The sequence below is a fragment of the Wyeomyia smithii genome, chromosome 1, assembly GCF_029784165.1.
Source record: "Wyeomyia smithii strain HCP4-BCI-WySm-NY-G18 chromosome 1, ASM2978416v1, whole genome shotgun sequence".
Taxonomy (NCBI): domain Eukaryota; kingdom Metazoa; phylum Arthropoda; class Insecta; order Diptera; family Culicidae; genus Wyeomyia; species Wyeomyia smithii.
Genome location: NC_073694.1, coordinates 19708408 through 19724891, shown reverse-complemented (window position 1 = coordinate 19724891; position 16484 = coordinate 19708408). Strand labels below are relative to the sequence as shown.

At 40.4% G+C, this 16484-nt stretch overlaps 1 protein-coding gene across 9 annotated transcripts in view; it reads left to right on the top strand.

The window, feature by feature from the left end:
• LOC129718858 (protein tramtrack, beta isoform) overlaps window positions 1–16484 on the top strand; it is a 468621-nt gene that overhangs the window by 366827 nt on the left and 85310 nt on the right. For 8 of the 9 annotated variants that reach the window (XM_055670025.1, XM_055670028.1, XM_055670022.1 and 5 more), the window contains exons 4-6: window positions 7557–7748; window positions 7811–8744; window positions 8794–9152. In XM_055670025.1, coding sequence (XP_055526000.1) covers window positions 7557–7748; window positions 7811–8744; window positions 8794–9152 — 1485 coding nt within the window. The remainder of the gene's footprint in view (window positions 1–7556; window positions 7749–7810; window positions 8745–8793; window positions 9153–16484) is intronic. The other variant, XM_055670029.1, reaches the window with a different exon arrangement.

Below are 16484 nucleotides of genomic sequence, written 5' to 3'. Positions count from 1 at the left end.
ATTTAATTGATTGGTTTAAAATCAAAAGCTAAATTTTTTTAAACCAGATCATTTGAAAGTAAAAAATGGTGAAGGTAGTTGAATGGGGAGGTAAATAACTAACGCTACGGTCTTCAGAAGAGTATTTTTCAAGAATATTTTCTGTAAATAGCATGTATCAATATATTTGTATAAATATATATTCCCGTGTACTCCGTGTACTTGTACATCGCGTTTGTTTACGGTGCTAAGAATTAGCTATTTTTCGAGTGTTATATTGTTTGCAAGCCGCCGAAGTGTTTCTCCAAACGGCAATATTGTGATTCGTGTCTGTTTGATCGACTCGAAGTGCCTTGCTAAGACAATCCAAGTGTGTTTTGCCGGTTTTTAGTTTCGGTGAAAGTGCAGTGCATTGTTTGTATTTTCGCTTCTCGCACTACCGTCACGCTAAAATTTTTTCGATTGAAGCGACATCTTGTGGTTATTTTCGAAAACTGAAATATACAGCACGGACACACACCTCATATAAAACGGACCATGGATTCAAACTGCTACCAGTGCTCTAAGCCGATCAAAACTATTGAGGTGATCCAATGTAATGGTTTTTGTCATCAATCTGCGCATTTGAAATGCGTTGGTCTGAAAAGACCTCAAGTCGACTTCGTGAATGAGCAAAATAATATCTTGTGGTTTTGTGACCACTGTATTGCTCAATTGGAGTACATAAAACAAAATCCCATGAAAACGACCCAGGATGTTGTAGCAGTTGTTTCGGATGCCGTTCGCGAGTCACTATGTGAATTAAAGATAGAGCTTCAAGAAACCAAAGAGCTAACTAAGACATTAGTCGACAAACATCAGTCCAATGATTCCGCCGCTTTGGGACGCACTCGCACTGCTTGGCCAAGCATTAAGCGCACTCGTGATACGACACCTAAATCTCGCCCTGATTTGAAGCTTGTTGGAGGAACAAAATCGGTTGATATGGGAAGCACAATAGTAGCAACTGTTGCAGAATTGCTCGTCATGTTTCAGAAGCAAATATTTCCGAGCTAGTAAAACAACGCTTGGAAACTCAACAGCCAGTCGATGTTCGGAAGCTTGTGCGTAAAGATGCTGATCTGAATCAGTATGCTTTCACTTCATTCAAAGTAGGAATAGAAAAGGAGTTGAAAGATAGAGCACTTGACCCATCTGTTTGGCCGAAAGGAATTTTCTTCAGAGAATTTGAAAATTTGAAAGCTGAGCGGGATTTTTGGGGACCTGCGAAAATTCCACGAATCGACGTTGGGACCCCCCGGATCGATGCAGTTTCAACGCAACATTAAATTCCTTCTTCCACCGAGAACTGCGACAGCGGAACGCACGCCATATCGCATGAGGGAAGCCTCTGAGCCACCCGACACAGTCGACAACTATCGTTCTTCTTCGTCTTCAGCCATCCAAGTCGTTCCGTTCTTGTGTTCGGAGTTGGTGAAGAGGCTATCCAACTTGCTCGCTCAGGCAAGTATGATTTTATTAGAGCTTCTTCGTGTCCTGAATTTCATCCAATTTGCAGTGTTGCTTCATCCCTTAATTCGCGATTTACGGAGATCGAAACAGTGCCATGTGATAAAATTTCCAGTACCATGTCATCAAGATTATTTTCATCCGCCTTGTCTACTTCTGCCTATCGGATACTGGAACGCAACGAAGTTAGCATTATGGAAACCCCCAAGCCCCCCTTCACTGTCGAGCCACTGCCACCAGCGATCATCAGCCGTCCCGGTCCAGTGCGTGGGTGTGGTGAAGGGGTTCTCCAACCCGCTGTAAACGGCAAGTACCCGCTTAGTTTGAACGCTTTCACCGCTGACGAAACTTCCGCTTCTAGGACTGCTGTGATTGGTAATATAAAAGGTGAGGGGATTACGAACAAAAATAGATGATCTGTTCCTGGCGACGCTTGACTCGGAACACGATGTTATTGTTTTGTCCGAGACATGGCTGAACAGTGAAATAAACTCAGTGCAGCTATTTGGAACACAATATAGTGTATACCGCACTGATCGTGATGCAGCTAGATCTGGAAAAATGCGAGGTGGTGGTGTCCTTATTGCTGTATCAAACCGATTTGCATCAAGGCGCAATTTGTGTACTCATGACGAACTTGAACAGCTTTGGGTGAATATTAATTGTCGGGGCAGCAGCATTTGCATTGGCGTCATATATCTTTCTCCCGATTACTCCAATGATTCTTTTACCGTGCAAAAACATATAGACTCCGCACTTGAAATTTCATGCTCGCTCCAGCCGCATGCAACTCATTTCCCCTTTGGAGACTACAATCAGCCTGGTATTTCCTGGACACGTACAAGCTCGGCCTATACTATTCCAAACATTTCCGAGTCTACGTTTTCTGGAACTGCTTCTGCTCTTCTGGACGGTATGTCGCTGCTGAATATGTTACAGATGTGCACTGTCACTAACGATAGGAATCGAACGTTAGATCTCTTATTCGTCAATGAGGAATCGGCACCGGATTGCACTGTCGTTGAAGCTTGTGAGCCTCTACAAGAGATGGATTCGCATCACCCTCCTCTATTGGTCACTCAAGCATTTCCGCAACCAGTTGATTTTGATGATACGCCCGAAGATAGGGAATTTAATTTTGTCAAAGCAGATTTTATTGCACTAATGGATTCGTTACCAGCAATCAACTGGGAAACGGCACTAAATCATGCTATGGATGTTAATCTTGCAGTAGAAAGACTCTCAACTATTTTACTTCAGCTGTTAAGTCTTCACGTTCCAGCCCTTCGTCCCAGACCAAAACCACCCTGGTCTAATCAGCGGTTGAAAAAACTAAAACGTTTGAGAGCAAAAGCACTTCGCAGATACACACATCAACGGAATCCCTTGACAAAGCGAGACTTCACCCAGGCCAGTAAGAACTACAGAGCATATAACCGTATCCTTTATTCACAGCATATCCTACGTGTACAGTCAAACCTCAGAAGAAACCCCAAAGGTTTCTGGGCTTTTGTGAATGACAAACGTAAGGAAAGCGGACTCCCTTCGCAAATGTTTTTGGAAGGAGAAGTTGCAAACACTCGCGATGGCATCTGCAACCTGTTTGCCAAGCACTTCTCTAGTGCATTCAACGCATCCCCTGCTAGCGCTGTACAGGTAGAAAATGCTCTTCAAAACGTTCCAAACAATGTAATGAATCAAGGCAATGTTAGATTCATCGACGATGATATCATGCTTGCGACAAAGAAATTAAAGTCATCTATGATACCTGGTCTAGACGGAATTCCTGCCAGTGTATTTAAAAAATGTGCTACTGCCCTTTGTGCTCCATTAAAATTAATATTTAACCAGTCGCTGGCGCAAGGAGTATTTCCAGAGCGCTGGAAAAAATCAACAACGTTCCCAGTTTTCAAAAAAGGGGATAAACAAAATACAGCTAACTATCGCGTGATAACTTCATTATGCGCTGGGTCCAAACTTTTTAAAGTATTAGTAGGAGGCGTTCTGCTTCGCGAAAGCAAAGCGTACACCTCGGTAGACCAACATGGTTTCTTTCCTGGAAGATCTACAACAACGAATCTGCTACAGTTCTGTTCTCATTGCATCAAACATTTGGAAGATGGTGCTCAGGTAGACTCTATTTACACGGATCTCAAAGCAGCATTCGATCGCGTGGATCACAACATCTTGTTGGCGAAAGTTGAGCGGCTGAGTGCAACATCGATTCTGGTCGGCTGGCTTCAATCTTACTGAGTTGGTCGTACTCTGTCTGTGAAACTAGGAAACAGCGAGTCATACAGTTTTGTAAATTTGTCGGGTGTGCCTCAAGGAAGCAACCTTGGACCGCTGCTATTTTCCTTGTTCTTCAACGATGTTTGTTTTGTAAATTAATCTACGCCGATGATTTGAAGATTTTCCTCGTCGTAAGTTCCACAGCTGACTGTGACTACAGCAGTATATTGATGCTTTCTATAACTGGTGCATACGCAACTGCCTGACAGTTAGTATCTCCAAACGCTCTGCGATTTCATTCACCCGTAGAAAAAAAAAACCAATCCTGTGGAGTTACACAATCTCTGGTCAGCCGCTTGAAAGAGTCACTGTAGTTAGGGATCTTGGTGTGCTCTTAGATTCTCAAATGTCCTTTAGAGATCACTACACGAGCATAATTGCACAAGCGAATAGGAACCTAGGGTTTATAATTCGAATCGCCAAAGAATTTTCAGACCCATATTGCCTGCGTTCATTATATTTTTCCCTGGTGCGGTCGGTGCTAGAAACATCTGCTGTTGTTTGGTGCCCCAATGCGGAGATTTGGAAAAATAGAATTGAGTCAGTGCAAAGCCGGTTCATCCGTTATGCACTACGTACTCTACCATGGAGTAACCCGAGTGAGCTTCCTCCATACATTGATCGCTGCCGTTTACTGGATATGGACACTTTAGCAAAAAGGAGAAATATATCGAGAGCTGTTTTTGTGGGGAAACTTTTCGCTGGACAAATTGATGCCCCGGCCATTCTCTCTCAACTCAACATCTATGTGCCTGCGAGAAGCCTGAGATCATGGAACTTTCTACGACTTGACTACCAACGTACTAACTACGGCCAGAACGAACCTATAAGGACGATGTGTGATGTATTCAATAGATTTTTTGACTATTTTGACTTCAATGTAACCATAGACGTTTTCGAGAATAGGTTAAGACGACTCATGTAGTGCATAAGATAGTTTAAAAATGTTTCATGTGCTTGTTAGATAGTTTGTATTGCTGGAAATCTGTTTGTTAATGTTGCACTTTGTTCTTTGTTTGTTATTGTTAGTGTATCAACATTTCATTAAGACCACTGCGGGTCAGATGGAAATAAATAAATAATATTAATAATAATAACAATAATAAAATAAGTGGACATTTCTGGAGAAATGTCCACTTATTTTATTATTTTTTTAAAATCCTACGGAAACTTCAAACTCTATAGATTTCATCGATCAATCTGAAAAGTTACACAGTTGTTATAGAGCCCATAAGGGAAACAAGCGAATTTGAACTTTAGTGCTTCCACTCATTCTTTAGGAATAGACACTTGTTTGACGTCAGTAATTAAAGAACAAACTATATCAAAATCTCTGATTAAGTTTACGGTTGAATATCAAGATTGCAGGCTGGTATGTAGTCTGAAGCTTAAATACACAATTTAGGACAGTCAGTTGAGCTTAAATTGAATCACAAGACCAGAGTCAGGCAGTTAAACGCAAGAAAAGTAAAATAAAGAAAAGAAAAGAGAAAATTTGAAAATCATAAAATTGAATAGTAAAATCATCGATTCAAATTTAAGTGAATGGTATTTGTTGTTTTAAGCTACGTTCACTCAAAATTTTGTTAGCTTAGTAGAGTCTGATGAAATTCGTGCGCTCTCAATATATCAAACATCACGGAATTATATTTTGCTCTAACACACAAAAAGTTTTCCCAACAATTAACAACGAATTGACATTAATGCAGCGCAACCAGCAAAACTGTACAAACTCCCCTACAATTTGTGCATCGCACCGCTGATACCTTAGTTTACGCAACCACCAACGCCACCGCCATCATCTCCATTCTGGGTGCACGAGTGCAGCCTTCCGTTCCAACTGCTGCATGCTTCTCTCTGATGAGAAGCCCACCTAGGAAGCACACGGGAGGAAGAATGCAACAGCGAAAAAAACGAAACCCCGGCGCACCCGCGAGTCAGTCAAGTTTTGTCTTCGTCCCCGCAACCAAACCGTTGTGCTGCGCGTCGTTCTGGTGGTAATTTTTCTGAGCAGCCATCACCAAACATAAAATAATTTGATTTATCACTGGCAGACCACTCCGAGTGAGGGAGGGGAGAGAATCCGTCCAAAGTAATAAGCCAACGCTTGGAACACTGGAACACTCCCGTCAATTCCCAGTCCAGTGTGTATGTGTGGTGTGACTTATGGGTCATGAAACGGATTACTCGGGGCAAACTACCGTGTCCGAAATGGGTGCCAATTACCCCAAGGGCTACTGAAATTAAATTTTCACCGATTATGGCCCCGATCGTTACGCGCGCGGAACAGGGAGTACGGTCGTAAGTTGATGGAGAACGATGTGCGAAAGATTTAAGGTTTTTTCTTCATTGAAAATGGACAGTATGCAGTAGAGAACAAAAAGCTTTTTTTGTCCTGTTCAGTCCTGTGGTAATTCGAGATGTGAGCATCTAAACGGAACCGTTATTTTTGAGTTAGAATAAAAGAAAATCGAAACAACTTAAGGGATTATCTTTGTATCTGTCCTGATCTCTGTCGATGCTCAGCCCGCGTTAGCAGCCGGTATAAATCACAATCGATGAAAAGGAAGATTTAACTTTCATACCGGTAGAAGAAATCGTAAGGATTATTCTTTCCTCTTCCGCTTCGTCTTTCAACTTGTCTACTAGAGCAAAAAGAAATCGCTCATCAGTACCGTAATCCACGATTTCGAGATGTTAAGTCGTGCAAACTTTTACAAGTGAAAAAAACTTGAACAGTTTTTCTCCAAATTACTACCCGGTGTGTGTGGCCTTGAGCCGAACAGTTTTTTTACACAATCAACTACATCTGTTCAAAGCCTAAGCTAAAAAACTAGAGTCCGAGACCGAGAGTCCAAATCGAACGACTAGAGCTGGGCTGCTGGGTCCTGTATGAAAAAGTCCGCTCGTTTCACTATAGGCTGCAGCAAAAGAGGGCACACACGGGGGTTAGCTTCATTTGCTTGCTTTATTAATTCATACATGGTTTAGTTTTGCATTTTTGCTCCGTCCTGAACTGCCGCCGCTCCGCGTAACCAGCCGCAGTTCAGTCCAATGAGAGCAAAGCTTTTTTGATCTTCAGTGCAGGACCTCGCTCGGCTAGCAGCGATGGGCACAGTGTTAGTTTTACACTTCTTTTTTGTATTTTTGATAGCTTGTCAAAAAGAGGGTAACAATTTTTTCAAAAAAATGGTGATATAAACGTCAAGAATCAACAAATTTTTAAATGCATTAACAAAATGCCCACTCCAAACCCACCGTGCACTGACCGGTCGCCAGTTGATCGGTACCTTCGGTACAAGACCGTGATTCCTGGGGCTCGTTTACATACAAGTGAGTGTGGAGTGTTCTTTTTAGCACTCTTTCCCTCTGCAATGCTTTTGCATTGCACATCTGCAGCTCCCGCGTCAGTCTCCTGTTGCATCGACCGACTCGGCTGCTGGTCCGCTGGAATATGAGAACCGTCGATGATGACGACGGATCGGGTGCGAAGTGTACGAGCAGCGAAAAAAAAACGTGTACGCAAACATTCTGCAGCATCAACTAAAGTGCCGGGAACATATCGGGAGAGGATTATTATTGCTGTTTATGCCTTATATGAATGACTGCCATGTGTTGACATAATTTGTCACAAATTAAGTTACCATAACTTTTTTTTTATCAAGTATCGGTTTCATCGCCACATTAATGTCATAATCAGCGATTATCTTGTGCACCAACCGCGAGATAAGAGAGTGGTGAGAGGTACTAAGACTTTTTTTTTTGCTTTTTCGCAGGTTGTTCTCTCGGCCTGTTCCTCGTACTTCCAGACGCTGTTTCTCACCCATCCCGGGCGGCATCCGATCGTGATCCTGAAGGACGTCCGCTTCGCCGAGCTCCGCACGCTGGTCGACTTCATGTACAAGGGCGAGGTGAATGTCGAATACTGCCAGCTGTCGGAGCTGCTCAAAACCGCCGAATCGCTAAAGGTAAGCCTTTTGGAACCATTTTAGAACCACTTTCGTAATTATTCTCCTATAATCTGTTACAGGTTAAAGGTCTGGCAGAGATGACCAACCAGAACACGACGCTGACCGAGCCAAAGCGCGAACCGGACCGTCTGAGGCCCCACAGCCATAGCAGTGCCCATGCAACGGCAGCGGCCACCGCAACCGCCGCCACCAGTCTGACAACCGCTTCCTCACCGTCGTCGGTGCCGGCCGCGACTACCGCCGGCAGTGCCGCAGCCGTTTCACCGCATCACCATCAACATTCGCAGCATCACCACCCCTCGCTCGGTTCCCCCACCAGCAATGCTGCGACCGTGGCAGCGGTGGCCGCCTCCCTCGGTATCACCGATCTGTCCACGATATCGTCGAAATCCCGCGGGCTGGATCCGGACGGAAGAAGTCCTTCGCCAACCCGACTGGATCCGCCTTCGCCACCTGCTGCTCCTCTAGCACTGTATCCTCCCCTTAGGAAAAATCGTGATCATACGCATAGCGGTTCTGTATCCTCAACAGCAACTACGACCATCACAACGGCAACCGGAGCGGAACGTTCCTCCGAGGAACGGGACATCGCCGATCACCACAAAAGACCCCCGTCGAACAATGGCAATGCCTTCAGCAGCAGCAGTAGCAGCTTAGCCCTCAACAGTCTGAACAGCACCGTCGAAGGACTGAGCAACGCCAACAATGACAGCGGGAATGATGACGATGACGACGACGATGATGACGAGGACAATGAGGAGAACGGAAATCTTATGTCGCACGAACCGGGAACAGCGGGAAGTAACGAGCAGGATCAGCTACTGCAACATTGTCGCCGGCAGCGGTCCAGTGTGGACGAGGACGCAGGTCGACGCAGCAATTCCGCCGCCATCGTTAACGCCAATCTTATCAACAACAACAACAACAACAACATGAGCATGAACACCTCGGATGATGAGTACGAACCGCCGATCAAGATCAAGAGTGAAGTCGGTAAGTAAAGCGAATCGCCGATCAATGTTCTGCTCACACTAATCAATAGAATTTTCCCCCCTCTCAGGACTAAACATGACCATCAACTCGCCCGCGTGCCTAGCAAACTCGACCAGCACCGGTGGCCTGGTGAATTCGTCCGTTCTCGGCGATCTGAGGCCTTCGTCGCGCGACAGTGGCGGCGGAGGTCGGGGTGGCGGAACACCAGTGGCGTGCAGTTCGACTACGACAACGGCTAACAGTGTTTCGGGTGGTAACGGAAGTGCTCTTGGACTGGATCGTAGCTCACCGCGATCCCTGCGGGATCGAAGCGAGCGGAGTACTTTCGGCAGTGGCGGTATTCCGAGTCCACTCTCGGAGCCCATCGCTGGACCATCGGGGATGGGACCGGTGCAGCAGGTTCCACTGGTAGGTTGCATTCTATTTACTACTAATTATTGTAATGATTTTGACGTAGAACAGTGTTGCAAATTTTCACTGTCAGTGATAGATTCTCAGGTGAAACTGAAAACTATGAATATCAGATTCAACAAGAAGGAGCTGAAAGTGAACATTACTTTGAGCTCCAATCAGTTGACAGTGATTATGCTAACTGGCAGCATTACTGTGATTTCGCACACGCTGTGTTACCTTAGGGATGTTTATGTGGTTGAGGATGTAGATGCTTACCTACTTCATTAACTACACGCAATGGATTGTCTTTGATCAAATAATTGCGATATTAATTAAAATATTATCATTTATATCACTGACATGATTTTCACTGAGAATTGACACTTTTGTATCATTTTGACTTTACAGTGTCGAAATTTCGCAACACTGACGGAATTTAGGGGGAAACTTCAATCCAAAGCTCGATAGCATTACTTTAAAGAAAAACTTTTTTCTAAAAAGTTGGTCAATATGATCTGAAATTAACCGATTCAGATTGGAAAGAAACACATTTTTCGCTCTAATTTCTTGATTCTAATTTTCTCATTAAAATGGTCTTTGAACGACTTTTAGGGCTTTTTAAAGGAGAAGAATATCTCAGTTCTACTCAAAGTTATTATTGTTTTTCATAAAAATCATTTTTTATTTGTTTGTCATTCTTTCTGGGGCAAACATAAAAAAATACCTCTTGCTCTCAATTGGAAGGCCACATTTGATTCTATATATGGAGAATTTTTCAATGATATGTTAGATGTAATATTTGAGTAAATTATTTTAAAACATAACATAAATTGTATTTTTTTTTTTTTGCATATTAAAGCACACAGATTTTTCAAGGTTTTCGTCTTAAAACTAGAAAAAAATACGTTTATTTTGATCCAAAATAAAATAAAAATCGATCAACTGGTTCAAAAGTTATGAATTTTTTGAAAATAAAATACGGAGTTCAGACTTAGATACCTGTGCCGAAATTACCAGTTTTTCATTTTTTTACTCCAGCTGAATCGTGTATTTATTAAAATTGCTAGATTCAAAATAAACGAACAATTTTTCTATGCATCAAATAACGGCACGACACTAATGGCAAACTGAAGCTGGAAAAAATTTCAAATTCAGCTCCAAATAACCTAAAAACTGTTCGAGAAAAAGTCTTAATGAGGCTTAAGAGAACCCTTAAAATGCACTAGACTCGGCTATTCCATGTTTCAAAATATAACTAGGCTCGCCAAACTGAAACAATCGTTAACGTAATCGACTCTACGCAGCAATTTCCCGTTGACGGCATAGTTGTAAAATTTAAAAAAAATAAAAAGGTGTTTTAATGCGGTGAAATGTTATCACTTCACATTTTGCAGTAGGTACCTACTTAAAATCAGTTCACACAACGTCACAAAAGTGTTGAAAAAAGCATCAGCGGCATCGTTGAAGAAACTAATGAAAAAAGCGATCCCAGATTACTACCTTGTGGTACGCTAGAATTATTTTTGAACGCAGACGATACACTGCACAGAGGAGTACCTAGAACAAAAAGCTGGCCAAAATAAGAAAAAAGTTTTTCGTCGCTTTTTGGTGCCGCTATATTTTTTCCTGCAGCTTAAATAAATGCTCCACAAACGGTATTATTATATGCTGGGAGCGCTGTAAACATTGACAAATTTTCAACCATTTTTTTCGGGAATCGAACCATTTATAGTAACAAGTTGTGCCAGGCATCAAAAAAATGACAATTGATCAATATTTTGCGGCCATTGAGTTCTTTATGTTCAATGCTAATAAACCGGTTGATGGATATTCCGACATTAAAAAATTATAGCTACTCTCAAGAAGTTTTAGAAATTAGTGATTTTTACGTATTTTCGAGCATTTTCAATATTAAAAAAGTTATCAAATCTCGCGGAATCCGATCATATAACCATCGGAGGAATGGAAGTTCATAACATCACAAACACATCCTCGCAAATATTTCATCCGGTAACGTCCGGATTGGCATTTGCGACCCGTTTGAAAAATGTTGTTCATGACGAATTTTGACGTTAAGTGTTCACGCGTACACGGGAAATTTAAGAAAAAAACCGTATGGGTGCCTGCCTAACGCTTAAAACAGTGTTTCAGCTCAACAAAGATGAAATGAGATTAGTTTAGTGAATTGAACTAATTTAAGTTAACTTAAAAATAACTTGATGCAAAGAATCAATAATCCAGGTTAATAACATTCCGTACAAAAGACTTTTTCCAACCTACGTAGGTCCCACGAGGCATCATATAATCTGTGAGCATCAAATTGATAGGTCTAAATGAAGATATTTTGCTACATCATTTTTCTGGTAAATTCTTCGATTTGTTTCGCTGCCCGTTTGCGAAAACAAATCATTCAAGCGTATTACTTCATCTGCTCACTAACATTAATGAAGACACATAGGCTATGTAAATGTAAACATTAACTCTCACATTAACACTCGAGTTACTCCTCTGTGCACTGGTGAAATTGTGAGTTTGTAATTACTACAATTAATTTTTTTCGGATTCCTGGGCAAGTCTGTTTGAATTATAAATTCAAGACCGCAAACGGTGAAACATTCGCTGGTAAGCGTTTTTTTTTTTTTTTTTTTTGACAAAGTGAAATGATCGGAATGGACTAGAAATATCTTGAAGAACTATTCGAAAGTGTATCTTTATTCAACGCTCAGATTCCCCCGCCACTTTTAAAAAAACTCTTCTCCTCTACGCGACGGCTATTGTAACCCACACTGCTGTCGAAGTACTTCCGAACGTACTCCTGATAGTAGTTTTGTCAAAAGATCTGCTGCCTTCTGCTCAATAGGACAGTAGGTATTTGTAGGTATTTAAAAACCCCCTTATTTTGCAATTCTTTGGCGAAATTCGTCGATATGTATTTTCTACGGTTGTCGGATTCCAACATCTTTAAACAACTCTGGTTATCTCTGAAAAACGTGACTTCGGTTTCTCTCTCCCAGGTCTTGTTACAGCCTCTGCTGCAGCCAAACTGCTCCTTGGGATGCTTTTGAAAGCGCATACAAATTCTTTTTCTCCTGTAGACAAGGAAACGCAGAATCCAGGATCAATTGGCACGCTAAAAACTTTTGCATCCAGTCAACTTCCGGTTTCATGCCCGTTACAGCCATCCACTTGCCCTCATTGGTCATCATCAGATTCATTCTGAAACTCCAATTATCGCAGTTGAAACTCTTGAGATTCGGAAACGACACCAGCTTTTCTGCCGTCTGGTGGAATAAATACTAAATTTTCTTCACCAGTTCCGATTCCGGTCGCATGGGCCCATAACCTACTGGCCGAAAGAATGAAATAATCGGAATGGGATTTTTAGTTTCGATCTCACTTTAAATTGAGATACTTCAGGACCTTTTTCTGTTTTCATGTTTTATTGATTGTAACTTAATTTTAGTTAAGCTTTATCCTAGTTTGGTAATTGATGAAGTTAATTAGAAACCGAAGCGACAGAAAATATCCTGAATAAAGATGTTACAGAAGCTAGATATCATGATCGGAACAATTTAGACTATTTACATTATTAATATTGCATGAAATCATAAACAAATTACGTGTATCGATACAATCTAGCAGTTTACAGAAAAAATAGTTTATTTCAGTTCTTGATCCAGAGCTTGATCCTGCTTGATCTAGACAATGTAGGGTAATCGCTCCATTATTCATCTCAACAGCAATGTGCACCTCTATTTATCTTATTTCTCTCATTCGTCTAATTTCCTTAAATTTTGGAAGTAAATCTATTTGCTTCACGATGTTGTCAAGTGGTTGGAAGTTTTACGTTGAAAATATGGTAAAATTTTACTATAAATTGATCATAAAGGCGTGATGAGATGAATATAGGTACTGAGATGAATATAGGAGCGATTACCCTAATTATCTAAAACTATTCTTAGCAGTTCAGAATGAGCAGTCTCAAGGAAATAAAACTTTTCTAACAAAAACTTTCCTGCGTTAAACCATCATTATATCAAGCGTTAGCGAAGTGAAGTAGTGAAGTCTCAGAAGTAAGCTGTTCCGATCATGATACGAACCATGTCCTCGCATTTCACCAATCACTCGAATTGTAAAGCGACTATTTCGCACAAGAAATGAAATTTAAATGTTATGAAAGCATTTGACTGAAAAACAAACTTCATTTGTCGAATATTTGATTTCATTGTCCCTGCTTGAAAACAAGGCATGATAGCAATTGAGCTTCGAAATGGATATTTTTTTTAACTTTTTAACATAAAACTTCGTCTCTCAGGAAGTTCGGCTACACAGGGGTGTGGAATGAAAATATGAATGCAATCTTTGGACTTTAAACGAGCCTGCTATTGCTTGAACCAAACAGTTCATAAGTGGATGGCCACTAGGACGGTCCAATCTAATTAGCAGCGGGTAGTAGCAGCGGTAGTGGAAGCAGTGTTAGTGGTAGCTGCATTGCCCAGCACTTCCTTCAGTTTGGCAACACACAAACGTTTTTGGAATGCTGGCAATCGAAGCCGGTTGGCCGCAAAATTTATAACGTGCAAACAGCTTTCCATTGCGTTATCAGAAAAATGCCTTATTTGAACTGTCAGGGATAACACAGAGAAGCCATCAGCATCATATCCGGTAATAAATTGAACAACAAATTATCCTTTCGAGGACAAATTAAATACTCAATTGAAGAATTAATATTTTCGGGTAACAGAAGCGGGTACCAGTAGCGGTAGTAGTGGTAGCAGCGTCAGCGGTAGGTGCAGCGGCACTTTCGTCACAGTACTTGCGTTGTTGAATTCGCGGTTACGATAGACTTTTATTCAACACTAATGAAATCCACGGAGCATATATTATGACCCTGGAAAGATTCAAAATGGCTACTGAGGTCGTTTGACGGCCTATGAATATCCCCGGGATGATCTGGCAATACGCGTATAAGCTGGTATTTGGGCATCTATGGCCGAACCCGGAGATGTTGACACATTTTGAACTTCAAGATGACCGTAAATCGACCCAGATGGCGTTTCGAATTTTTTCAGTGCCATCACATCATTTCCAGAGAATTATTTTATAAGTGATAAAAGTTATTGTCATTGATGGAATGCAAGTATTGTAACAAACAACTAGCTTAATGTCAACCTTGCGGTAGTCGCTTTGCGTACAACTCTACATTAGGAGAAGTTTTTCGATGATGCCGGTGAATATTAAATAGTTGATTCGATAGGTTTTGACAAAGTGGGAATAAATTTGTTCAGGATCCAATTTTAAATATGTTCTAAATATTTTTCCTCTACTGCATGAGCTTTGTCGATTTCTGTAAATTGGCTCTAGAAACGAATATTCGAATAAATAAAAAGTCAAAAAAATCGGCATAGTAAAAGCGAAAATTAACTTTGACTGTATCACAACTTGGTTTGTGTTCTGTAGGATTAAAGGGGGCCCTACTATGGAAAGATGAAAATAAAAAAAAATTGTTATTCATTTATCGGATGTTTAGGATAAGGTGTCGTGTTCGAGTTGTTACAAGTTGGATAATCTATTTTTACATGCTAAGAAAATTTTCAGCCGAATCGGTTCAGTAGATGCTCTTGTTCCCATAATTTTTAGATAAAACCCTTTTAAACACAAATAATTTTTTTTTTTTTTTGATCAAGAACTGAACTTTTTACTGCAAAGCGGGACTCAAGAAAAAAAATTTACATGAGAAGAGACTTGGTATCTCATCGGGGAGACGAGATATGGGCATTATTATATGTGATGGAAAACTGTGCATTTTTACAAATATGGGTCATTCCATACAAAGTGTACATGCAACTTGGACACAACCATCACAGATGTTGGTCAAAGTTAGGGGAATTATTCATCTACTGTCTCTTTGTAAAAATCCCAATTTTGGTGTCGATTGGAATACCCCCCGCTCTTCAGGACCCCCCTCTTTATTGCGAATCGCGCAATTTTTGTCAAAAATCTCTTTTTTCTTTTTCTTATAATTCAGAGACGTGAGTTGTCCGAAAAATACTGATAGATGATTTTTGAAGAAAATAAACCAAGGAATCCAGAAAAAATATAAGTTTTGACCGGAAGTGTTGCCAGATAGATTATTTTTGCATTTGAAAACTAAATTTACATTTTTCGGCAAATGCAGCCATTTTTATTTTAAATTTGATAATTTCCTCGTGTTCCTTGGAAAATTTCACATAAGAAACAACTATCATCCCGAGGTAATATGAGCCAATCTCGAGATATAACGTTTTTACGAAAAAAGTTGTAAATTTCGTAACTATTTTATTTTATAATTTATAGACGTAAGACACCCGAAAAAAGTGATAGGTGAATTTTGAGGAAAATAAATCAAGGAATCCAGACACAATATTGTTTTTGCTCGGAAGTGTTGCCAGATAGATTATTTTTGTATTTTTAAATTAAATTTGCCTTTTTCGGCCAATGCAGCTAATTTTATGCTAAATTCGATGGTTTCATCGTGTTTCTCAGAAAATTTTACATAAGAAGCACTTACCACTCCGTGGTAATATGAACCAATCTTGAGATATAGCATTTTTACGAAAAATTAATTGGAAAATTCAGAAATATTTGATTGCAAAGTTAATTTTTTATCTCACTCATTGGTGGATTGATCATCCATCTTTCTACATTAAAAGAAGCATTTTTGAATATACTGAAACTTCACCAAACATACGTTATGACTTATATCAATATTTAAATCACTATTCCATTAATCGCATGAAAACGGCGAAATTAAACACTTTGTAATGAAGATATTAGGCTTTAGTGGCTTTTTATGAAAATGTTTAGTTTTCCATCACATGTAGAAACGCCAATATCTCAGCCTCCCCTTCTTTTTTCATGTACATGTTCGTCTTGGATCCCGCTTTCCAGTGAAAATTTCAGTTCTTGATCAAAAAAAAATTTATATGTGTTTTGAAGGGTTTTATCTGAAAAATGTGGGAAAAATTTACTTTTCTGCGATATTTGATGTGCTCTGTGAGTCAAATAATTGAAAGTGATGCTGAACTAAACCATGGAAAATATTCAAAACCAACAGAAATATAGGGAAAAATGTGAGAATCGAACAGAGTTGAAAAAAGTGCAAAAGAGTGGTTTTGTAGCTTGAAAAAATCATTTTTCATAAATCCCGTTTAAGCAACCTGAAAACAATTTTGTAGAAAGTCGAAATGTTCTGCAAAAATGCTATAAATAACATTGTCTTTCAGTTTAAGGCTGAGCACCTTGACTTCATCAACATCGATTTTTTTTGGGACAACCTAGTAAGGACCCTTCTTAAGTTAAATGAAT